The sequence below is a fragment of the Tursiops truncatus genome, chromosome 3 (assembly GCF_011762595.2).
Source record: "Tursiops truncatus isolate mTurTru1 chromosome 3, mTurTru1.mat.Y, whole genome shotgun sequence".
Lineage (NCBI taxonomy): Eukaryota > Metazoa > Chordata > Mammalia > Artiodactyla > Delphinidae > Tursiops > Tursiops truncatus.
The window spans coordinates 145414198-145438042 of record NC_047036.1 but is presented as its reverse complement, the minus strand read 5'-3'; the positions used below and the strand labels follow the sequence as shown (position 1 = coordinate 145438042).

The 23845-nt window shown below is 48.8% G+C and overlaps 1 protein-coding gene across 4 annotated transcripts in view; it reads left to right on the top strand.

The window, feature by feature from the left end:
• Positions 1-221: 221 nt before the first annotated feature.
• Positions 222-23845, top strand: part of LCP2 (lymphocyte cytosolic protein 2) — a 44849-nt gene continuing 21225 nt past the window's right edge. For 2 of the 4 annotated variants that reach the window (XM_019945716.2, XM_019945711.2), the window contains exons 1-7: positions 222-452; positions 4504-4566; positions 9365-9411; positions 18970-19035; positions 19461-19492; positions 20094-20131; positions 22766-22964. In XM_019945716.2, the coding sequence (XP_019801275.1) occupies positions 375-452; positions 4504-4566; positions 9365-9411; positions 18970-19035; positions 19461-19492; positions 20094-20131; positions 22766-22964 (523 nt within the window). In that variant the 5' untranslated portion in view covers positions 222-374. The remainder of the gene's footprint in view (positions 453-4503; positions 4567-9364; positions 9412-18969; positions 19036-19460; positions 19493-20093; positions 20132-22765; positions 22965-23845) is intronic. The other 2 variants (XM_004311989.3, XM_019945725.2) reach the window with 1 other exon arrangement.

The window sequence follows — 23845 nt, the reverse complement described above, 5'->3', positions numbered from 1 at the left end:
TTCTCTTCATCGCCCCTCCCACTGGGCTGGGGTAGATGGGGCCAGTGGGGAATTACCAGCCTGTAGCTCTCTCTGCCTCTCAAGCCCCCAGAGCTGGGCTTCCTTGTTTACTTATTTAGAGCCCAGTAGAGGAAGTGGTAAAGGAAACTTGCTGAGTCGTTTTCTGAGAAGAGACCATATATGTTCTCAGAGGAAGCCGTTGCTTTCTGGGATCTGGCTATAGCAGAAAGGACATCGGCTCCAGCAGAGCTTTTCCAGAGGGTACCTGGGAGTTGGAAGAGCCAAAGACGCCTCCACACTCTGGATTTGGGGTTCTCTGTCCATGGGTGCAACACCCATGCTCAGTTTGTGAGCTTCGTCCCAGGAGAGCAACCATGGCACTCAGGAACGTGCCCTTTCGCTCTGAGGTCCTGGCCTGGGACCCTGACACCCTTGCAGACTATTTCAAGAAGGTGAGCCTTGATGTTTTGGGGGTGGTAGGGCTGGGCAGAGGCTTGAAGATGGAGTCTGGGCAGAACATGAGAGGCGTGAAAGATAGCAGTGGAACTTCCAACTCCATGCAACCTCGCCAGTTGAGTGAGCACCACTGAGTACCCCGGCAATGCATTTTGGGGAGATGGGAGGCCCTCAGAGGGACAAATATCTACTGTGTGCCAGGGCTCGAGTTTGTGCTCTTCAGGCACAGTCCCATCTAACCCTCTCCAAGACTGCTGTCCTCCCAGCTCAGCTGCAACATAAGCTCAAGGAGGCTAACTGGTCCAAAGCCCCAGGGACTGCATGTGACAGAGGTGGGATTCTAGTCACACCTGTCTGGTTTCAAAGTCCTTGCTCTGAGACTCAGAACTGCTGTAACAACTAGTGAGATCAAGGCTACTTGTTAGAAAGGGGAGATATGGAGTCCTGGGGTAGGAGAGAAGAAAGGAAAGGTTGGAGGCTGTGATGAATGATGCTGGAGATGGCGTCAGGGCAAGTCATTGCTCATGACCTTGAAAGAGGGCTGTTGAAACCTTTACCTGGACAGAGTGTCACTGGAGCTTTATGAGGGTCTTATGAGGCAGGCTAGGAAACTGACATGAGCCTCAGACTATAGCTGGGGAAACTGAGGCCCCTGAAGAGGAGAAGGTTGGCCAGGAAGGGTCAGGGGCCAAGCTGTGGCAGAGCTGAGTGTTGCTGTCCTGGCTCCCAGCCTTGAAGGTGCTCAAGGATCCCTGTGTTTGGTCATCTGCTGGTGGGACCACAGGTCACATGTCTGCTTGGGCAGATCCCAAGTCACGTGACTCAGGGACCCTCTATCCCTGTCCGAGGGATACGATGTCTCGTGAGGGACAATTGAGCTTCTAACACTCCCACCTCTGGAGGCTGGCATCAGATTCACTTGTTACTCCAGATTTTCACAAGCATAAGATTTTAGGTCAAGACCTTAGAGGTTGTCTAAGTCAACTTCTTGTTTTTCCTGGGATGGAGTAGGCTCCCAGGGACACATGGTCTAATTTGGGGTCCATACGGTACCAAGGTATTTCCTGTCACAACTGTTCTTCCCTAAGAAAAATGTGAAAATGTTGAATTGGGTGTGGCACGATAGAGGCACAGCCCACAGATCTTGTTACTTTCTGCTTTTTGTGCATCTCCTTTCTGTTATTTTTCCCTTATGAAAAGGTCATAATAAACTTAGTTTTCAGCACGGTGGGTGCAAAGATCACTGAGGTAACTGACTTTTGAAAGAGTTTTCTAAATACTTTTCTTAAATGTAGACCAAATATATTAGGGCCACAAGTGAAATTTGCTAAGATGCTATAAAGCGGCATATTACCTCAATAAAGAAAGGAGAAAAGAATTGAGAATTAACAAGGCATACCTGAGGATGGGCTGAGAGGCACAGATAGGCCCCATCTCCAATGTGGGAAGGAGAATTACACAGATAGTACAGCAGCTGCAGAATCCAAAGGTAAAGTTCCCCTTCGTAGAGAGAGCTGGACTATAGGTCAGGGATGATTCAGAAGGACGGCTCTCTGCCTGAGTTGGAGGAAGGGAGAATGTTCTTCTTGGAGAGCCCAGACTCCAGGTCAAGTCCACAGAATCTGGACAGCTTTCCCCTCCCAGCATGACGGGACTGAAGGCAGGAACGAGGAGACTGAGGGGCACTGTGATCCAGGAACCCACAGACCCGGGTAGACATCCGTCAAGCGTGAACATCTCAATTCCCCCAGAGGGAAAACGCAGAGGACTGACCGCGGAGTCATTTGGGGACGGATCTTGGCCAGCAAAAGTCCTGTTAGCAGGTGTCATTTCTAATGAAGCACTGGGGCCAGGTCCTCCTTGGAGACACTTCCCCGGCCAGCTCTGGAGTCAGACACACCTTGGTTTGAATCCTGGCTCTGCCACCTGCTAGCTTGGTGACCCTCCTTTTTTTTACTTCACCTCTGTGCCTCGGCTTCCTTGTCAGTAAACCAGAGATGGTAACAGTGACTAACCTCATGGGATTGTTGGGAGAAATAAAGGAAATACGTGTGTGAGGCCTCCAGCAGAGACAGGGGGCCAATTCATGTTCAGTCTTCCCTTTCTCCTGCTCTATTCACTGGGCCCTAGCTGGGGACTCCATGCAGAGCAGTGGGCCTTTGTGTCTTACTGTCTCAAATACGTGCAGCTCATCCTCTGTCTGGAACGTAAGACCCTGAGGACTGAGGTCATGTTTTCTATTTCTTTAACTCCTCCAATTCCTTTTGACTTGGCAGGAAGGCATCCCTGGGCCATGCAGTGGAGAAGACTCTGGCTCAGAGCCATAAATTCTAATCCTAGCTGTGTCCCCAACTCACTGTGTGACCTTAGGCCAGTCCCTTCCCCTCTCTGGGCCTCAGTGGTCCCATCTGCAACACCAGGTACCTGCTCTAGACCAGCACCAACCAAAGCTGGGCACTCATAAGAATCGTCTAAGCGTGTGCTAAAAGAACAGAGTCTCACCCTCCGGCCAAGACATTACTGGCTCAGAATCAAACTCCCAGGCAGGCCCCAGTCTGCAGGACTGTCTGTCTATCTAGAGTCCAAGTCAGCACTCTGCAAAATCAGAGATTCAGCTGATGATGAGGACAGTTAAAATGATGAATTAAAGGCAGTCGAAAATTCCAAGAACCATGTCACCGCACGGCTTATGCATAAAAGGGGTGTTTGGGGCCCTGCAGAGACTGCTTGCTTTCTATATGACTGCTAAATCGCCTTTTCCGAGCTTTCTAATATTCATCCTACCCTGTCAGGCCATGAGGTTACAACAGTTGCTCTCACTCTTTAGTTTTGTTGGCCATAAGAAAAGGTCATGATTTGAAGTTTGCCCCCAAAGAAGGCTGCCACAGACCGTGAGACCCATACTTGAGAGGAGAAGCTAGAATTCTCAAGGACAAATATTTTACCTTAAATACTCTATCTAGAAACATCAAATTTAGAGATATTTCAAATAGAAATGCTTGTTGTTGAGGGTGAGGTGAAACAGACACCTGCTTCAATTGTCAACTGATGTGACTCTAGGAAAGCAACCAGGCCCTAAAAATGATCATTCCTGTTGATTCTATAATTCTATTTTGAGAATCTAACTTCAACTACATAACATAGAAGAAAAAGCTGTATGTTAAAGAATATCCCTGACGTTTTTTGATCTGGTATGTTAAGCTGCACTTAAATCTGTTCACTTACTGTATGTAAGTTTTACTGTTATTAACTAAAAGGAGAACATTCCTTGCTCTGAAGCCCGGTTGTCACCTCTATCACCTGCCCACCCATGGAACTTTATACGAGTTACTTGACTCTTTGTGCCTTTGACTCTCCATCTGAAAAACATAAGGCTTAAATGACTTAAAATTGGTTTAAATACTTAGAATAGTGCCTGCCATATAGCAAGTGTTCAGCAATTGCTAGAAGTTTCTATTATCATTATTGGAACAGCAGTTTGGGAAACAACTTAAATGTTCAGCAATAGGGAGCAAACTCAAATAATGTTCAAAATCAGTTTGTAATAACATGAAGCAGTGCCTATATGTTTCAGGAGGAAAAGTCAAGATAACCAGATTGAATACAAATGATAACCTCCATTATGTTTAGGAAGATGCTTAGGAAAAACCACTGAAGGAAAGACACCGCCATTTTCACCGAGGTTGTCTTTGGATAGCGAGATGACAGATGCTATTTATTTTCTTCTTTCAGCTCTTTTCTGCTTGCTAGAGGAGCGTATGGCCATCCCTTTGAAGCTCTGAAGGCGCTCTTTCTGTACCCCAACCCTTAGGGGTTGGCCCCAAGGCCTTAGACAGGCAATTTCTCCATTTCAGAGAGTCCCAAGGGGTTAGTTAGTGAAAGCAGGGCTGAGGTAGGGATGGGGCCCCTCTGTTAGACAGGGGAGGGGAGTGGGGGACCTGGCTAGCCACAAGTACCACAAATTGCTAAGCTTCTAGGGCAGGCAAGGGATGGGAACCAATGGCATGAACTGCCCGCACTGACAGCACCTCCCCTCCTCTTTTTCAGCTGAACTACAGGGACTGTGAAAAGGCTGTGAAGAAATATCACATCGACGGGCTGCGGTTTTTGGTGAGCGCTGGCTAGTCTGACCCATCAAGAGCAAAGCTGTCCTGTACTTTAATCAATGGCTGCAGGGCCAACTGGGCTACCCTGTCCCTGGGGATGCCCAGGGGCAATGCCTGTCTTCAGGATCGCCACACAGCCCGTGGCCTTCTTCAGTTTTGTATGAACGCCTCTCTCATCACCTCTCAGGACCCTTCCTATTTAGGATACCTCCCAGATTTTTCACCCATACCAAGGTACATTCTAAAGTCAAGGTATAAGGAGGAATCCAATTATAGTTAACACACACACGCCTCTTGAAAATCTATTCAAATACCACTCATACTTTGAGAAGGCCAAGGGGGCAAATGATCGTATGGGAGAATAGAAGATTCTCTTTCTCTATTTCTCACTCTGGGGTACATAGTCACTGCCTAGAATAAAGGGTAGAATCACCCTCCTTATTTCAATATGTCCCTCTTTCTCTACTAAATTCACATAGTTGGTTTTGTGCCCATTAAACACACACGGGGTATAGTTTTCTCCACTCCATTATATTGCAAAAAGCTTCAAGCGTAAGACTAAGATGCAGCTGTTATTGAGGACTAAGCCATTACATAGAAAGGGATGCAGCTCTAATTGGTGGAGTTAGAGGCACTGGGTAGTGGCTGGGGCGGTGGTCTGAGCATTTCCCCTAAAATGACACCTTTGCCAATGGGTAAGAGAGACCCTGGCTGCACCCATCTATCCCTTCTGGTCATGTTCCTTCATCATTTAAAAAAGAAGTAGGAAAAAGACTTCAATGGTCTCATGGGGTAGATGTTCCCAAATTGGATTTGGAGTCGGGGGGCAAGTTAAGCTGTGTTTCCTTGTAAGACCTAGTCAGCAGCAGTGAGGGAACTGAACCATGAGACTTCAGGGTTGGAAGGGGCCAGAGAGGGCGCATGTTCTAGTTTTCCACCCAGCACACCCATCCATTTCCTGTATTGCATCTCTGCCACCAAGAACTTCTTGAATTCCTTCAGTGATAGTGAGCTCACTACCACCCATAGTCACGTGTTCCTTTCTGGTCAGTTCTTAAGTCTCGTGCCTAGACCAAACCTGTGCCCCTTTTGGTCTGAGTTTTGTTTTCATGTGCCACGTAAGACATGTTTATTCACTGTCCCAGCTAAACCATTCAGTCATTCACTTGACAAGCATGTTCCTGAACTCCTTTTACATACCAGACCATGCCGTGTGCTGGGAATATAGAGATGATTAAGATGTGTTTTCTGCCTTCCAGAAGCTTGTTTTATAGCAGGAAGTTATCTTCAGGAAGGCTCCAACCACCTCAGGTGCCATTGAAGAAACATGTACAGAGGTGTGATGTGACTTATTCTAAGTCACACACCTAGTAATTGGACTAAAGCACACATTTAATTTAATCTAACCATGCATAAGTTTTTAACAATGCTATTTCTTTATACTGAGCTTTGGGCCAATAGAGTTCTGGTAGTTTTATTGTCTTCTTTTTGCAAATTACTGCTCAATCTGAGTATTTCCTTCGGATGTCTTTAGCACTGAGAACAGAGACTTCTCAGGGCTGAGTCGAAAGAGAGTAAGACATCTTTCTTGAGGATGGTCCCAGTTGTGGTCCTGATGCCCTGGGTCACCTTGAATAAGCACTTGCCCTCTTGAGCTTCTCCTTGCTCCCTCCTCTGTTAACAGAGCACATTGGACTGGGTGGTAGCAGGTGACAGTCCCTCCCAGCTCTGGGAGTCCCCCCAGTGCTCCCCTTGTGAGCTTCAGGCCTGTTAGGACAGGAGCTTTGCCTCCTCTGCCCCAATATCTGGGACCTGTCAGGCCCTCAGAGAATATGCTGCATGCTCTAATCACTGTGCAAACAGGAAGAAGTGGAAAGAGGGGCTCGAGGAGCCAGGAGAGTGGGCAGCAGAACCCAGACCTGATCCGGCAGCTTCTGCTGAGACCACTCTCCGCCCCAGGTGCTCTGGGTACAACTTGGGCTCTGATCTGAGCTGTAATATCTCATCTATATGAGATGTTAGACTTCAGGTTGTATCTCACCCTTTCCAGTTTTTAATATCCAGGACCATTCTGCTATTCGAAGCAGAAGTGGAAGACCCCAGTCTGTATACCTCTATCCCTCCCTTCCTCTTTCTTTCTTTGATACCCTCCTTCCCTCCCTCCCCTCCTCCCTCCCTCCCCCCTTCCTTCCTTCCTTCCTTCGTTCCTTCCTCCTTTCTTCAGTGTAGGATCTAGCAGGCCCTTTGAATCTGTTTTGCTGCCATTTCATTTTCCATTGAGAAGTCTGGTGAGGGAATAGGGGTGCTGCACTTCCAGAAGCTTGAAGAAGAGGAGGCCATGTGCTTGGAAGCTGTGTCAGTTAGAAAGGTGTGCGGCTGCATGAAACAGAAACTGAACCACAGTGGCTTAACCAAATAGGGGCCTATCTTTCTCAAGTGATAAGAAATATAGAGTTACGCACTCGAGGCTGGTGAGCCGCTAAAGGAAGTCATCAAGAACTCAGGCCCCACCCGGCCAATGGAAACCGTTGGCGGCTTCTGTCCTAATGGTTACAAGATGGCTACTCCATCTCCAGGCATCACATCTGCATTCCAGGCAGGAGGAACGGGGGAAGGGCAAAGAATAAAAAATGCAGAAGTGCATGGGGAATGCATTCCCCCTTATTTTCAGGGAGACTTTCCCAAAAGCTTTATCCAGTTAGACTTCAGGTTATATCTCACTGGCTGCAATGGAGTCCCGTGACCTTGGCCATATGCAAGGGAGTCTAGGGTGTTAAATATTTTGAACTGGGCACATTTACTGCCCTGAACAAAATCCGGGTCCCATCAGTAAGGGAGAAAGAGAGTGGATATTGGGTAGGCAAGCAGCAGCCCCTGCCACATTGCCTCTCCAGGTGGGGTCCAATTCTCAGCTTTCCTTTCTCCCGTGTCTCTCTTGAGGACACACTCAGCGTATAAGTGTACTCCTGCGAAGCCACAAGTCTAACTCCAAGTCATTGTACAAGTAACCCAGAGTTTCCAGACTTTGCTAAAGGCCTTTCTCTTTCCTAATATCCTCTGCCTCTATGTCTCCAGCCATGCTCACATGCTCACCTTCTCCTTCACATGCTTCCTGAAATCCCCTCAGCTTATGTCCTTGACTCAGCAGAACAGAAACTGCCCAGTTCTCAGCATTCATCCCTCTGGCAACTCCCAGGAAGCCCTCCACTCATCATGCCACACTCTGAACAAGAGTCTTGGTATCCTCCCTGAGGAGGTGGCTCTGGAGGGAGGGGATGCCATAGCTCAGTGATGCAAAAATAAATAAAAGAAGTTAAGAATTTTGACCAAAAACCTGATTGTCTCAGGACTCTTGTCAAACTTCCTCCCCAGCCCTGCCGCAGGGTCAGACACTGCTCCTAAGAAGTGGAGCAGATGAGGCCATAAGCACATTGCTAAGATGCCCCAGCCCCTGTGCTTAAAAGGAAGCTTGCCCAGCTCATCTCAGAAGGCAGCCAACAACCTGCCAGGCAGCTCCCAGCCCAGAGCGGAAGTAGAAGCAAAGACACTAACATCCAGGAGCCAGCCAGACCCCAGCTGCTCCCTCCCCCCGGACAGAAATTACTCACCTAACCTCCATTTATCACTCACAAAAGGTATGTCAGGCACTGAGCCAAGCACAGGACATACGTCATCTCATTCAATCCTCACAACCCCTGAAACGGAGCTATTAATATTATTACGCTTCCCATTATACAGATAAGGAAACTGAGGCTTAGAGAGACTAAGCATCTGTCTCAAGTCAGACAGCTGCTAAGTGAAGGAACCAAGATTCCAAACCAGCCTGTCTGACTCCAGAGCTCCCACTCTAACCACTGGGATTCTGACCTCAATTAGAACGTTAAGGAGGCCCCTTCCTTGCCTCGGCATTGGTTCTATGGAGAGCGTGCCCACCCTCTTTTCTTCCTCCTTCCTTTCAGGTGCCTTCTTCTCTCACCACCTGCCCCCAGCACAGGTCACTGGGACCCTCAAAGGGCTTGGACATGATAAAAGTGAAGCTTGCAGGAAGAAAATAGACATTGGATGCCATAGAGCAGGGTCCCAGTGCCACCTCCATCACCTACAACCTGGAATCCCCTTACATCCCCGGGCCACAGCTTTCTCACTAAAATGGGAACGATGCTGGTAGTTTCTACATCACAGAGTTGATGTGAGGATTAATCAAGATGCTGTAAGGAGAGGCCCAAAGTCAGTTCTTCACAAATACGCGTTTCTTTCTCCTTTCCCCTCTTGGTTCCCTCTGGACAGCCTCTTTATTGCATCCTTACATCTAGAGAATTCTACTAATAACCCTGGTGAAAGAGGCAGTTGGGGTGTGATGATGTTATAAGGGCACAGATGCCTTCGCCAGGCTGGCTTCTCATAGCTGCTCCATACGGCTGCTGAGAGGGGCCCTGGAGTCTAAGAAAGATGTCATGACATGGCCAAGTTCAGCCCACAAAACAAGTCCTGTGCGGTCCCACAGATTTGGCTCTCATAGTATTTGCTGTTTGCTTCAGTTAAAGTTATTTGTCAATATTTAGAACTCAGGACATTTCATATAAGATCCAGGTTTCGGGATTCCCTTTGAAAAAGATCTGGCAACGCTAGGCCCACAGGCTTTTATGCACCATCTAGAAGCTGCCCGCTTTGGATGGGTGAGTGGGGTGTACTCTGCAGTTTGCTGCAGTCCCCACTGTTCCCTATTGTTTCATACCATACTCTACTCACCAGGCCCAGAACCCTTTCCTGTGGGTTGTAACCTACTGCTGTCTTCATTTCAGAACCTGGCAGAGAATGACATCCAGAAATTCCCTAAGCTCCGGGTGCCGTAAGTACACCCCCTCATTCCTTGGGTAGTATGGGGAGTAGTCCAGGGGGAGCTGAGTCAGTTATCTATCACTGTTGGTTTGAAATAAGAAAGTGAGGAGGAAGGGTGAAGGCAAGGACAGGGTTTAGTGAAGAGAAGTTACAAGATGACTTGAGAAAAAGAAATAACAGATCTAGCCCAGCTGGTGTATTGGCTGCTCTTGCCAAAGATAAGCCTGACTCTGGACCACGTTTTCATTTCCTCTCTTCCCAGTGGGGTGGGTTGGCCTTTGAAAATAGTACTAGAATCAAAGATCTGAGATTTCCTCATGGTGTCATCACCAACTCAGTCATTGCTTTAGTTTTCTGGACCTCAGTAAAATGAGAGAGTTGGATCCGATGAAGGATGGCAATGAACTTCCTTTTGTCTGTCAGTACTGACTGTTTGGAATGGCTGTCCCAGGCATCGTGCTGAGAAGAATTCTGAGGAAAGGGGGGCCATTTCTTGGGTGTGACATGGGCGCTGAAACGGGAAGTTGCAGTGTGCCTATTGTACCATGGGTTTTCTGTCCCTCAAGTAGGAGCCCTACACGCAAATGCTTATAGGAGCCAGACAGCTAACAGAAATGGGTGAAATGGGTCAGGTTGAAAAGTACAAAGCCCTATCATTTTCCACCTTTGAATAAAGCATGGATATGGAGAACTATTTCTCCACTGTAAGAAAAATAATAGCACGATTATGATGATAAAAGGGGTAATCAGCACAAAGCCTCATTGTTGGTGAACAACAGGGAGTGGTGGAGACTGTGGCAAATTGGAATCATAGTCTCCATCCAAAGGGAGCCGCAGCTACTCAACTCCAGTCAACGTGGACCCAGTGATGCCCAGTCTTCGAACTTAACAAAAGTAGCAAGAAATATCCGTTTTATGCAATGTATCTCAATTTTTAAATGTTGCTCAAATACCTTCAAATGTTGTGAATGCCAAAGTGAACACATCTCTGGGTTACATTTAGTCTGGGGGCCACCAGTTTGAGATCTGTACTCTAGACATCCTCTGAGGTCCTTTCTCTCGCTCTAAAAGTCTCAGAGCTCACAATGATAAAAGGGAAGTAGGTCAATGAAGTAGGAGGTTGAAAAGTCCCATATGTAGGTAGACTGCCAGGGAGCTCAAATAAGGAACATATGACTCTCCAGTTTCCCTCATCGGGAAGGGTGAAGAAAAAGAAAGGGGAAAAAAAGGAAAAAAAAAAAGAAAAAGAAAAAGAAAGGAATAAGGATTTGCCTTTGGTGCCGCCTATCTCCAGGGGCAACTATTGTTGAAGAACCCTTGTTCTTCTTTAGAGTTTTTTCTAGACACAAATGGCTATTTAAATCTAAATTAAATTAAAAATTCAGTTCCTCAGAGGCACTAGCCACATTTCAAGGGCTCAAAAGCCAGATAGAGTGGAGACTACTCTATTGGAGAGTACAGATATAGCACATTTCTATAACTACAGAAATGTGATGCTCTAGAAAAAGACCATAGTTCCATGTAAAGGAGAGACCTTAACATACAGGAGTGAGAATTAGTGGCTGGTGGGCCAGAGTCAGCCTGCAGACATGTTAAGTTTGGTCCACACAGAGTTTTAAAATCAAGATATGGCATTAGGAAAGACTTTGGGGAAGAAGGGAACTTAACTTGGATCTTGAAATGCATTAGGAGTGATCCGATGAAAAATGGGTAAAGGACATTCTAGAAATGGGGACTATATTGCGAAGGCATGGCACCAGCGCCTTTACTGGAACTGCAAGTAGGTCAGAGCAGCTGTGGCGTATACATGGGGAAGTAAAAAGTAAAGAGGCCACGGTGACGGGTCACAATTCTGAAGGATGCTTTGAGCCGTTCTAAGGAGTCTGAGCGTTGGTGAGGTGAGTTCACCAGGGAGAACACTAGGTCAGGCCTGCATCTTGACTCTTCCGGGGGCATGTAAAGATGATGCAGAGGAGGGCTCAGCTGGAGGCATGGAACCCAGTTAGGAGAGGACGGCTATGATCCCACTATGAGATGGGAGCTTCTCCTAGGCTGTGGCTATGAAGATGCTGGAAGGAGGGGATTTCATCAGAGCAGTAGAAGAAAAGCGATGAGGCAGGCACTTTTAACTGGGAAGATCCTTTGTAACCTTAAGGCTGAGCTCAGCTGACACCTGTATGTTTGAGAGTCAGGAGGAGGAGGTGGCGTGAGAAGCAACTGCTAGTTAATGCAGAAGAATGATTCTAAACCCTCACATGGGTGAGGTAGAGGTGTGGGATACTTCTTCAGTTATTTGAAAACTTAAACAACTTGGCCTGCAGTAAAATCTCACTCTGAGGTCCTTGAATGTGTGCCCCAGACAAGCTATGGGGCCTGCCCATGGAACACGAAGGGTGAACGTGGGGAGTGATGGGGAAGGCATCTGGGGAAGGTCTGGGCTGCCCTGATTAGGTGAATCTGATAGTGACCGTCCCTGGCATAGATGTATAATAAATACCAATTCCATCTCTACTTCTGTGAGCTCTGTGCCCGGGATGAGTCCTAGACCACCCTCAGTTTCCAAGTCTATAAAAGGAAGGAATGGGTTACATGAACTGCATGGGCTCATTCTTTTAAAGGATATTATTTAAGATCTGAACAGGCAGACAGGAGATCTTAGTGAGTAAAATGCAGGCTCTGAGGTCAGACAACTTGAGACTAAATTCTTCCATTCACTAGCTGTGAGTCTGTGGACAAGTTATCTGAGTTCCCTGAGCCTCAGCTTCCTCATCTGTAAAATGGGGACAATAATAGAACATATCTCCAAGGGCCAGTGGGAAAGTTAGAGGAAATAATGGGGAAATAATCAAATGTACTGAAGATGTGTTAGCTATTCTAACCATTTTATGCAAAATCCCAATGAGCACAATTTCAGATGTTTACTCATTATTTTATCCTGCTAACTGGGGAGGATGAAAGAATAGAAAGGCATGGGCTTTGGAGCAAGGGAGATCCGGGTTCTAAGGTGGGCTCTGCTTCCTACCGGCTGTGGGACTCAGGCAAGCTGCTTCAACGCACTGAGCCTCAGTTTCCTCATCGATAGATGAGAAAGAAGGAACTCTCAGGGAACGGTGTATATGAAGGAGACAGCCCACATATAAGATGCCTGGCGCCGTCCTTGATGAGTAGAGGTAATCAGTGCTTATTTGTTCCATTCCCTTGTACACAGGTTCGTTTGCTCTGGATCATTACCCTAAAGGGTCATAGAAAAGAAATTGTGTTTAGGTACAGCAGACCAAAACAAGATGACACTCCTCTGCATACCTCAATTTCCTTCCCCGATGCTTAAAAAGTCAGTACTAAATAGATTTTGTAAGCAGGCAGATTCTGGCCAGGAAGCATTCTCTGTCTGAAGATATAGTCGCTCTCTCAGGACATAGTTTTTCCCACAGACATCAAGGAAAATGTAATGGAGGAGGGTTTTAAAATAAAACAATGTTAACCTCCTTTTAGAGGACCTAGCCTAACACCAATGGTATAGCTGAGCGTGCTCTGGTTAAATCGATAGAACACGTGATAAAATCTGTTGATGACCATTTGGAGTTTTTTGTTTTAATGCTATAAGTTTTATATTTAAAATAATATAGTGTAACTTAAAAAATAAGGAGAGGGCAGCAATGCGGTGGTGGCAGCACATAGGCATCGGATGATTCTGTTTATAACATTAATGCACACTGTACCCATTTACCGATAGTGAAGTTAGGCTGGGAAAAGCTAAGATCCCATTAGAGAGGTAATGCAGGCATGCCTGTTCATTTGTCTGTCTTCTGATAAGGCTGTCGGTCTCCTAACCTCAGAGACAGCCTCCTGTCTCATCTACTCAGTGCCTACCTAAGATAGAAAGACAGCAGATGATGGGGGAGGAAGGATGCAGGAGGGCCCCAGGGCTGAACATGACATTCTTGTGCCCATGAAAGAACGTGCCCAGCCCCCCGCAGGATGGAGACAGGGACAAGGTCCCTCTCTCACACGCGCCTCCCCGCTCCCATTCACTGGCTAATCCCCGTCCAGCTGCCCAGTCCTCCCCGCATGAAAAGTGCGTCCTCTCCACCGACTGCCCCTCCTCTTCCCCGGTGCGAACCCAGGACACTTGACTTCTGGCTCAGCTCCATGTAAAAACCATCATGGGACCTTTGACAAACACTTCCCCAGCGCCTTGCTTTCCTTGTTGGTAAAAGTGGAGATAATTCTTCTTGGCTACTACCCAGACGACTGTGAAGTACAAGTAAAATAAAACTTGTAAAACTGTCAGGCGGAGGACATGCCTGAGAAGTGGGGAGACCCTGCTGTGCCCTTAAATTCTTGTTTCCCCCTCACGTGCCTTGTTCTACACGGAGGCCTGAGTCCTGAGACCCATGTCCTGGCGTCTCCCTGGCTTCTCAGGTGACAGGACAGAACTTTGGAAGGTTTGGTTCTTGGTTCAAGGAGGCTGACTTTTTTTTTTAACATCTTTATTGGAGTATAATGCTTTACAATGGTGTGTTAGCTTCTGCTTTATAATAAAGTGAATCAGCTATACGTATACATATATCCCCATATCACCTCCCTCTAGGGTCTCCCTCCACCCTCCCTATCCCACCCCTCTAGGTGGTCACAAAGCAACGAGCTGATCTCCTGTGCTATGCGGCTGCTTCCCACTAGCTATCTATTTTACGTTTGGTAGTGTATATATTACATGCCACTCTCTCACTTTGGCTGACTTTTTAAAGGAGGAGTTTTGTTCCTTTAAAGAAGGGTGACACGCAGAGCGAGTGCAAGTTTAGGACAGAGAATGTGGGCTGGGAGGCGGGCCAGGGGTCACAGAGGTGGTGTCAGAGGACAGAGAGGCTTTGAGGAGCCGGAGAGGGCAGCGTGGAGCAAATGCAGACTTCTGCCCAATTCTGGGCGTGGGAGAGACTAGCGTGCCCCTGAAACAGAGTCAGGGGAGCAACTCCCCGCCTCCCCCCCGAGCTCCCAGCCTCGTGGGAGACAGGGGAAGCTCATCTAAAGCTCAGGCTATGCAAGTTTTGGTAAGAAATACATTTAAGTTGTGTGCTGGTACATGTGACAACACAGGCAACAAGAATAGAGTGTTCACGAAATAATATCGACTCTTACTGTGTGCTGTGGGCTCTGATAGCTTCTATCTGCTCTGTTTCCTTCCTCTCTCCCTCCTTCCTCCCTGACTTCCTTTCTGCCTGCCTGTCTTTCTTTCATAGCTTCCTTCTTCTGTGTGATCAGCAAAGTTGACTTCAAGACGCACTTCAAGACCCTCTACCCACAGCTGCTGAAGTATAGGGACCATTGAAAAGGAGCCCCAGGTCTCCTGGGAGAATCCTGCAGGGACCACGTCAAGACAGACTCAGATCCCGTATTCTGCTCCTGCTGCCCTACCTCGTTCGCCCTCCTCTTCCTCCATCTCCTTTTCCTTGTCCTCTTCCTCCATTTTTTTGTTTTTAAAAAACAATTTCAGGGGCTTCCCTGGTGGTGCAGTGGTTGAGAGTCCGCCTGTCGATGCAGGGGACACGGTTCGTGCCCCGGTCCGGGAAGATCCCACATGCCGCGGAGCGGCTGGGCCCGTGAGCCATGGCCGCTGAGCCTGTGCGCCTGGAGCCTGTGTTCTGCAACGGGAAAGGCCACAACAGTGAGAGGCCCGCATACCGCAAAACAAAACAAAACAAACAAAAAAAAACACAAAAAAAAACAATTCCAAGAATACCAGAATGACAGGAGTGATTTCACAACCTTTGCAGACGGTAGGAATCACCCATGTTACCAGGGTGCTTGTGTTACTGCCACACCCCACCCGCACCCCGAGGCATCTCTCCTGGAGGCTCCGATGGGTTATGTCACCAGTGGGCTCAGTGTCTGTAACATGTAATCTCTATGGTCAGGCCGATCACGGATTCTCTAAGTAGGGCCAACCCTCTTGTTTTGCTGATGAAGAGGAATCCAGGCCAAGGGGTTGGGGGCGGGCAAATGCCTTGCCTGAGGTCACACTGCCCTTGGGCAGGGTGCTCCAGTCAGACTCAACAAGGACCCACGGTCCCACCCTCCGTACCTTCTAACATCACCAGAAGAGGCCTTCAACTGAGAAGTCAAAGACCGGCCCCCATCACACAGCAAGCTAAGGGATGCAACAGGGCTGCAACCCAGGTCATGGCAGGATTCTGTCTCCTGCCATGGCCTGACTTCCTGTGGAAAATTTCGCTCCACTTCTGGGGCTACAACAGATGAAGGAGAGAGAACTGTGTCTACCAGCTGCCCAGCCCCCTCTGCCTTTCCCCCTGGTGCTGAGTATGGCCTGGGGTTTGTGGGGAAGAGGGGGAATGAGTCACCTCTGACCACTCACTGTCACTCGGTCCTCTGGGGAGGTGGGAGTCGGGGACAACCTTGAAGGTTTGCACACAGAGGTGGCAACAACCTGCTGCTCTGTCCACCAGCACCGCTACCCTCTGCACTAACCCCCAGCAGTGGTCCCAGCTGGCTGGGAAGGTTGCCCCGAGGCCCCCCAAAGCAGGAGGCCCTGGGCGCCCATGTTTGTTGCAGGCTGGGCTGCCAGCCCCTCTCTGGCTCTGCTTGCTCTCAGCTCTGTGCTGCTCCTCTGTGTGTTCTGTGGTTTGACATTTCCTTCCTTCACCAGTTAGGAGCCCAGCAGCTTCCAGCCTGGCTGCTGAAGATACCAGTAAGCAGAGGAGCTGCAGAGAGCAGGAGGTCTTTTCAGGATCACAGCAGCTGTGCGAGCCCTTCAGGGTCTCCCCCTCCCCCCTCCCCCACCCCCTCCCCCCCGCTACATTCTGCAGGGATGTGCTGCCCAGCATCCCCCAGTTCAGGTCTTGCTGAAAAGTCACCTCCTCCCAGAGACTTGCTCATTTTCGATTGCAACCGCACCCCACCTATGCACTCCTTCCCCCCTCACCCAGCTCGCACCTCTGCTGCATGCGTGTACACACAGCTCTCATCTAGAATTTCACTTCCTTAAATGTTCGTTGTTTATTGTCTGTCTCTCTCCGCTAGCAAGTAAGCTCCTGGAGGGCAGGGATCTCTGTTCTGTTCACTGAGGCACCCTGAGCCCCAGCAGAGCTCCTGGCACTTAGAAGCCCTTGAGTGCGCGCTGTTGAATGAAGGTGTGACTGAATGGGGATGAGTGCTGCGGCCATCACAGACGCCCCTTGCCAGGGTGTGGGACACCGCACGTCAGAGGAGGGAGGAGAGGGACTCCCACCAGCTTCTCAAAACCATCGCTTAAAGGAAACAGAAGAACCAGGAATAAGCATTCTGGAGGTGTGATCAGGAGGCCACTGGGAAGCCCCATCCCCAAGCATCTCCCAGTGAAGTGTGAAATCCCAACGAGGACATTATGATGGAGGATTAAACACTGCCCTCCCTCCTTCTCTGTCCTCTAAAGTTCCCAGTGGATTTATTAACAATTCATTTACCCTGTCACTCTAATGAGTTGGAGGGTTCCGAGCAGCAGGTCCCGGGGAGCAAGGAGAAGTGGGGGGACTGGGGGCCTAGGGGATGATGGGGGAAGCAAGAAGTGGTAGATGCCAAGACTACTTCTGCTAACTGAGCAATTTTGTCTTAGGCCAAGCTTGTTACCTTGAGGTGGTCACTTCAGCAGAAGCAGTGTAGGCCCCGGGCCATTTCCAGAGGGGCTGCAGGCTCGTTCACTCCCAGGGGGCTTCTGGCATCAGGGGCATGGACAGGGGATGTGGTGTGTTGAAAGTGTGCTGCTCTGGAAACCAGGGAGCCTGGCTTCCGGGGCTGGTGCGTGTGGTGGGGAGAGGGTGGCCTTCATCACTAACCCGCGGTGCAGGCCGGTCCCTTCCCCCGTCTGGGTCTCTGTGGTGCCGTCTGTAAAATGATGTTGGACTAGATCACCTCTGAGGCTCCTCCAGCTGCCCCAGATCTCTAGGGGACATGAGCCTGTTTACTGATGAGGGCCCTTGGTCACAGCAATGGTGCGAAGGGAGGCTGGAGCTGACTGCTAGGGCGTGCCAGAGGTGCCGTCCCACTCACAAAGGCCCTTCCTGTCCTGGGGTTTGGGGATTTGCTAGTTTACAACATCCAAGGAATAAGAGGGTCCTGGCCAAGGGTGGCCTCCGGGCGTGGGTGATTCAGGGAGTCTCCCACTCTGCAGGCTGGGCCTAGATCGGGAACACTTCACCAAGTGTTTATAAGAATCCATGTCAGGGCTTCCCTGGTGGCGCAGCGGTTGAGGGTTCGCCTGCCAATGCCGGGGACACGGGTTCGTGTCGCGGTCCGGGAGGATCCCGCATGCCGCGGAGCGGCTGGGCTCGTGAGCCGTGGCTGCTGAGTCTGCGCGTCCGGAGCCTGTGCTCCGCAATGGGAGAGGCCACAACGGTGAGAGGCCCGCGTACCGCAAAAACAAACAAACAAAGAAAAGAATCCATGTCATGAACATTTTTTTTTTCCAAAATCTTCAGTTAGTTAAAAACTGACTGAGTTTCATGAGATTCCAATTCTCTCACATCCCTGGATATTTCCTGAATGTTTATAGTAATTTGGTTAATATTAAACTTTTGCCGTTCTAAGATTGCTAAAGAAAGATGGAAAGATGTTATTTCTTAGTTCTTGCTTGGGTTTAAGAGAGCTTTTTTTAAAAATAACTTTAAATCATTTCACAGAACTTCAATCCCATTTTGAAGGAAAAGAAATTGTTGTTGACAGAGCTTGAGAAATTAGGATTAAGCTGCCAGTAACCTTGCTGTCAGGCAGTGGAGCAAGCAATAAAATAATGACATGTGAGCCTTATCGTGGACAAGGTCAGTCCCAGACCTCCCCACCAGAATCCGTTACAAGAGCATTTCATTTATTGATTTATTTGTGTGCTTGTATAAAAGTAAAAATGGGTCTCTTTCATTCTAAATGTGACTTAGAAATTACATAATTTTGGTCTGTTGACACTGTCCTTGACTTAATTAGTTAAGAAGAGCTATAAAAAAAAAAAAAAAAAGAATGCATGTCACCAAGAAGGAGTCAGGGAGCGGAGAATGGAAGGAGATTTCAGACCCAAGAAGCGCACGGGAGCTCTTGTCAAGAGTTATGCAGCAAGCAGCTGATTCCTCCCGGTCTCAGAGATGGTTTGAAGATTCTTAGAGGTTAGATATCACTACAGGGATGCCAAACCCAGAGTCAGGGGACCTCAGCCCCGGGGAATGCTAACGCAATAAAATACGCAGTGGTCATGTCCAGATCATAAGGCTGCAGGATTTCAGAGGAAGAGGAGCCAGGCGTGAGCTGACCAGTCTCCACAGCGGGGCTCTGAGCTAGACCGAGGCCCCAGCAGAGAGCTTCCTGAGCAGGGACTGGTAGGGGGATGGAGGTGACAAGCTCTTCAGGAAGCGAGGAGCAGAGGCCCCACGGGGAGGGGCCTGGCTGGAGGCCAAAGGAACAGAGGCTGACCAATACTGGCCCAGGTTCCTGAGGTCACACAGATCAGGGAACTTCAGGGCTCCGTGGGAGGAAGTTTGGGCCAGCGGGGAGATGATTGTTTTGTCACCTCCCCTGTCCCTTTATCTTGCAGAATTCTCAGTAAGTTGAGTCAAGAAATCAACAAGAATGAAGAGAGAAGGAGCATTTTCACACGCAAGTGAGTGGGGCAGCTGAGGTCCTGGTGTCACTTTAATGAAATGCAAGGCATTTTCAAACCCAAGTCTAACTTTAAATGGGAGTCACGGGACTGGTTTGGCCCCCATTTCTGATCCGCAGTGATCCTTCAGTCCAGGGGTCCCCCCCCCACCTCTGCCCTGCATCCTGCCCTGTGTCTGGGACATCAGGGGAACTTCCCCTAGAGAGTCAGACAGTCACAAGCTCCCAGTTGTGCCACCAGCATGGCTTTGGTGGTTTCCAGAATTTTCGGGTAGTCTGGCCCTGGTTTCAGAGCAACAGGGACCGCGGTCCTGGGTGGTGAGACATACCCTCCCCCGGGGGCTCCCCTTGCAGGGCTGGACTGAGGAAAGAGGGAGATCTCCCTAAGTCAGTAGGGCCATTAATGCAATGTGTTTGTCTTTACAGACCCCAAGTCCAGCGGTTTCCTGAGGAAACAGGTAAAGGTCTCAGGGGTGAGAGCAATGGCTTTAGGAGGTGACAGGTGCTTTGCTTCTTCTGTCTGCTGGTCCAGATTGAGGGGAGGAGAGATGTCACTATGCCGGGACACCTGGCTATGGCCCCTTCTCAGCTGGGACCCTCTGCAGAGACACAGTGAGGGACTCTGTGGGGTGCATGGAATGACCCGGGCCAGGCTTTGAACTGAGCACCTAAGCAGAGCCAGCCCTCCTGCTTCTGAGTCTTTAAGGCAATTATTCAGTTGTTAAATTGCACATCCTGTTAAATGCAGATTCCTGGGTCCCACTCAGTCCTGCTGAATCAGAAGCTCTAGGGATAGGGCCCAGGGTATCTGCATATTTTAAAGCACTCTCAAGTGACTTTTATGCATGTGAAAGGTTAAGAACCACTGCCTCTGTCTGGCAGAATGAGCCCCTCAAGTAGAAATTCTAGAGCTGATACAGAATTGTTAACCCCCAGGTATGTAGCATGAAGGCCTGGCATGGGGCAGTGGTGGGGAAGGATCCCGGAGTGGGGAGCGGCTCTGACGTTCCTTCCTGCGGCTTCTTTTGGTACCGATGCTGGTGTTATCCTCTTCCACAGAAAGCCATGAAGAAGACAACGGAGGCTGGTCATCCTTTGTGAGTATGGGGTGGGCCGTTCTTCCACCTTACAGCTGTTTCCAGAGCGCCTTTGTCATAAGGAACCAGCATGATGCTGAAAGGAGCAAGGCCCTGATAGAGCCACCCAGGGGTCAGATGATGTGCTCTGTGAAGGCCAGAGCCTTCTAGTAACTTTCTGGCTTTGCGATCCACGGGGTCTCTGGCCTCATCTACTCCCCTCTGCCCTTGTAGCACGAGAGCAGCTGTAGACGACACCTGAATCAATGGGCTTGGTTTTGTGCCACCAGCCCTTCACTTGACAAACAACAGACAGCGGGCTGGACTCGGCCATGGGCTGTGGGGTGCTGACCACGCCGTTATCCACCGTGCACACCTCCATAGCAGGGCCCTCCCCCAAACCCCTCCTCCACACAGTCTACGCTAAAGTAGATTTAAAGTAGCCTTTCTCATAGGCTTACGTGCCCACCGGTGACCCAGAGGGAAAAGGAGTTCAGAATTAACTCTCAGCCCTGGAAAGACCTCAGGGATGGGCTGATCCAACTGGGTTTTATATTTGAGGGGTCATGATGACGCCTTTGAGAGTCGGATGAATTCTGCACACCTTGTCCCCAGGAAACTGCATATGTAGTCACCACGCTTGAAACCAGAGACTCAGGCTAAGAACTCCATTACGGCTCGTAGCCCAGTCTGCTCATTTTACAGATGAAGCAGCTGAGCCCGCTGGAGAACGTGACTTATGTCACACGTCTAGTTAGAGGCAGGCTGAGGACCCGGGTCGCCCACCCTCCATCCAGGGGTCTTTCTGGTAAGCGGCTGCCTCTAGTGCCTTTAGGAAGCAGTCACTAAACCTCCCTTGTCCTGATGGGATTCTGGTAAAAGAAAGCATTGAATTTGGAAAAAAAAAAAAAAAATAGTGCTAGCTAAGTCTGTGCTTTCTACGTGAGAACAAAGGAATATGACAAGTTAATTTTGTTCCAAAGGGAAAATAGACCAGTTTCCCCCCAAATGTTTACATTTTTAGGCAGAAGCTGCATCTTTGCTGCTGCTTGCCATGCAGTCCCTCCCGTGAGCTCAGCCTGAGGCTAGCCACCTCCATCTTCTCTGTAAACAGGGAGTCTCCACTAGCCACTGGCTACAACATTTCGGGTTCCATGAAGTGCCCAGCATTGCACAGGGCACTGGGGGTGGGGGGTGGAGATGAAGAGCCCAATTCTATGAGCATTTTATAGCTTAGATAACACATACACAGGGCAGAATATGATTAGGAACAAAAACACACATAGAAATATTCAAGTCAAATCACTGGGAGAAAATAATTTTTCTAGAAGCAGAGAGGAAAATTCTATTGTTGAGAAGGGCTTATGGGGTAAAGGCCTAGTGGAAAGTCAGGAGCCACAGGGCTGGGATGTGCAGGCTGAGAGATTGCAGGGAGCCCCTGTAGGTCTAGGGGGCAGTCGGCATGGGCTGCAGAGGCGCTGAGGCCGTGGTTCTGAAGTCCCTCCCATGCATCAGGGGTTCCATCCTCTGTTCTCAAGTTATAGGAACACTGATGGCAGGACGAAGTCTGTTTTGGAGTTCGGGAAGGTACTCAACCTCGTCTTCCAATATTAGAAATATACATATTCTGCAAGTCAAAACATCAACACATGCATCTTTCACTTGAGCACCTTAGACAGGCTTCCTTAAGCCACCTAGTAAGGTTGTCAGGATTTCTAGGCTCTCAGTGTGCACCTCTCCTCGTCAAGTTGCAACCTCCTGTCGCTTCTTTCCACGCTGCCCTCGACTTTAGAGAAATGCCCTGGGCTCATTTACGACCCGCTTTACCTTGACCTGAGAGTGATAAGCTAGTCATTGCTTGGCAGTTGATGGTGCCACTCCTGCCTGGGAAATCATTACTGTAACTGTCCACTTTCATGGGTTGCTTCAAAGGCAATCACCCAGCCCCTAGGGCTTAATTTCCCTGAGACCCACAGAGAAGCCTATGTAAAACACGACAAGTCATTTAAAATTTAGGAAGAGTCTCTTCCAAGACAGCAGCTTCACACTCAGTGCCAGATGTCACGAATAATAAGCTGTTGTTTTTATACGCTCAGCTCTCAGCAGAGGGACTAGCCCAGCCCTGACTATCCCCTCTCAGGCACAACTTAACCTGCCTTCTAGTGAACAGGCTTTGGTTATCTGGTTTCCCCATTAGGGAAGAAAGTTTCGAGCACAGGCACCCTAAGAACAGAACTGACAATTAACTAGGGGCATCACAAACACTCCTGATGTTTAGTCTTCCTCTTGGCAATGTCTAGAGTAAAAAACGTGTTTACTCAAAACAGCGGACTCTCCCATCCCTCTGTTCCTGTATTCTCCAAAAGCAGTTTGTTCTGCTTTTCTCTGTTATGCAAAAAAAAAAATGTAGAGAACAATGCACTTGCCTAGCGGTCTGAAGACCTTAACAGGGGTCCCACGTCTGCATCTTGCTGGTCCTGGGATTTTGTACTCCCTGAGCTCAGTATTCCTCATGTGTAGTGGGAGGGCCATGCTAGTGCTGACTGCCCCCAAGTGAGGACCCCTGTGAGGCTTGGCAGAGAGAGAGTAGATGCGGGCACGCCTACTGCCAAGGGACCTCTACACACCGCGTTGTCCCCATCACCGTGTTGGCAGGATGAAGATGACTATGAAAGTCCCGATGATGATCAGTATGGGGAGGATGACGGTGACTATGAGTCCCCCAATGAAGAGGAAGAGGCCCTCGTGGAAGATGACGCCGATTATGAGCCGCCACCCTCCAACAACGAGGAGGCTCTGCAGAACTCCATCCTGCCTGCCAAGCCTTTCTCCAACCCCGGCTCCATATACATAGGTAACGGCCCTGGCAGCCCAGCCCCCAGCCCCCACTGATGTATGGGAGGCCAACGCCCATGGAGCAGAAAGCTTGGCATGCTGATGCCTGCTAACCTGCTGTGTGGCTTTGGGCGAGTGACTCCACCTCTCTGGGCCTCAGTTTCCTCATCTTTGAAATAGGACAATAACAATACAGACCACATAGGTTCACTGTGAGGATCAATAATATTTATGATTTGCGGACAAATATTTATGATTGCAGACAAATCATTGCTGATGGTGGATGATACTGATCTGCCAGTGAAGGGTATATGGAAGTAATAGCTTATTTTGAGTGTTACTTTGGTACTCAAGAGGACTTTCCTGTTCCTCCCCACCTTTGACCAATTCATGATTAGGGGGCACCACTACACACAGACTGTCAGAATAAATACAACAATATTGAATGTGGTTTGGCCATAACTTTAAAATCTTTAAACAGTATTCAAGATTTTCATTGTCTATCTGCTCCTGTCAGCCCTTTTCTCCCTCATTCATTTATTCATTCATCCATTCAACAAAAATTATTGGTCTTCTATTATGAGCCAGGCATCATTCTAAATGCTGAAATTTAAAATCATCCGGAAAGAAGACACAGCCCTTGCCTCACAGGGCTTACACTCTAGCAGTGGTGGTAACAGCAAGTAGGCACATACACACTCGCATATCAAGGAGTGAGCTAGAAAGTTGATGATCCGTATCACAAAAATTAATACCACTAATCCTTTAGGCTGTATAACACGTGGCAATTTTAAAGCCCTTTCACGCTTTGTCGGCATTTCATTTTGTGTTTTGAAGCACCCTGCGTGATACAGGCAACAATTATCAAGCCTGTTTCATATGTAGACCCTGAGAAGAAAC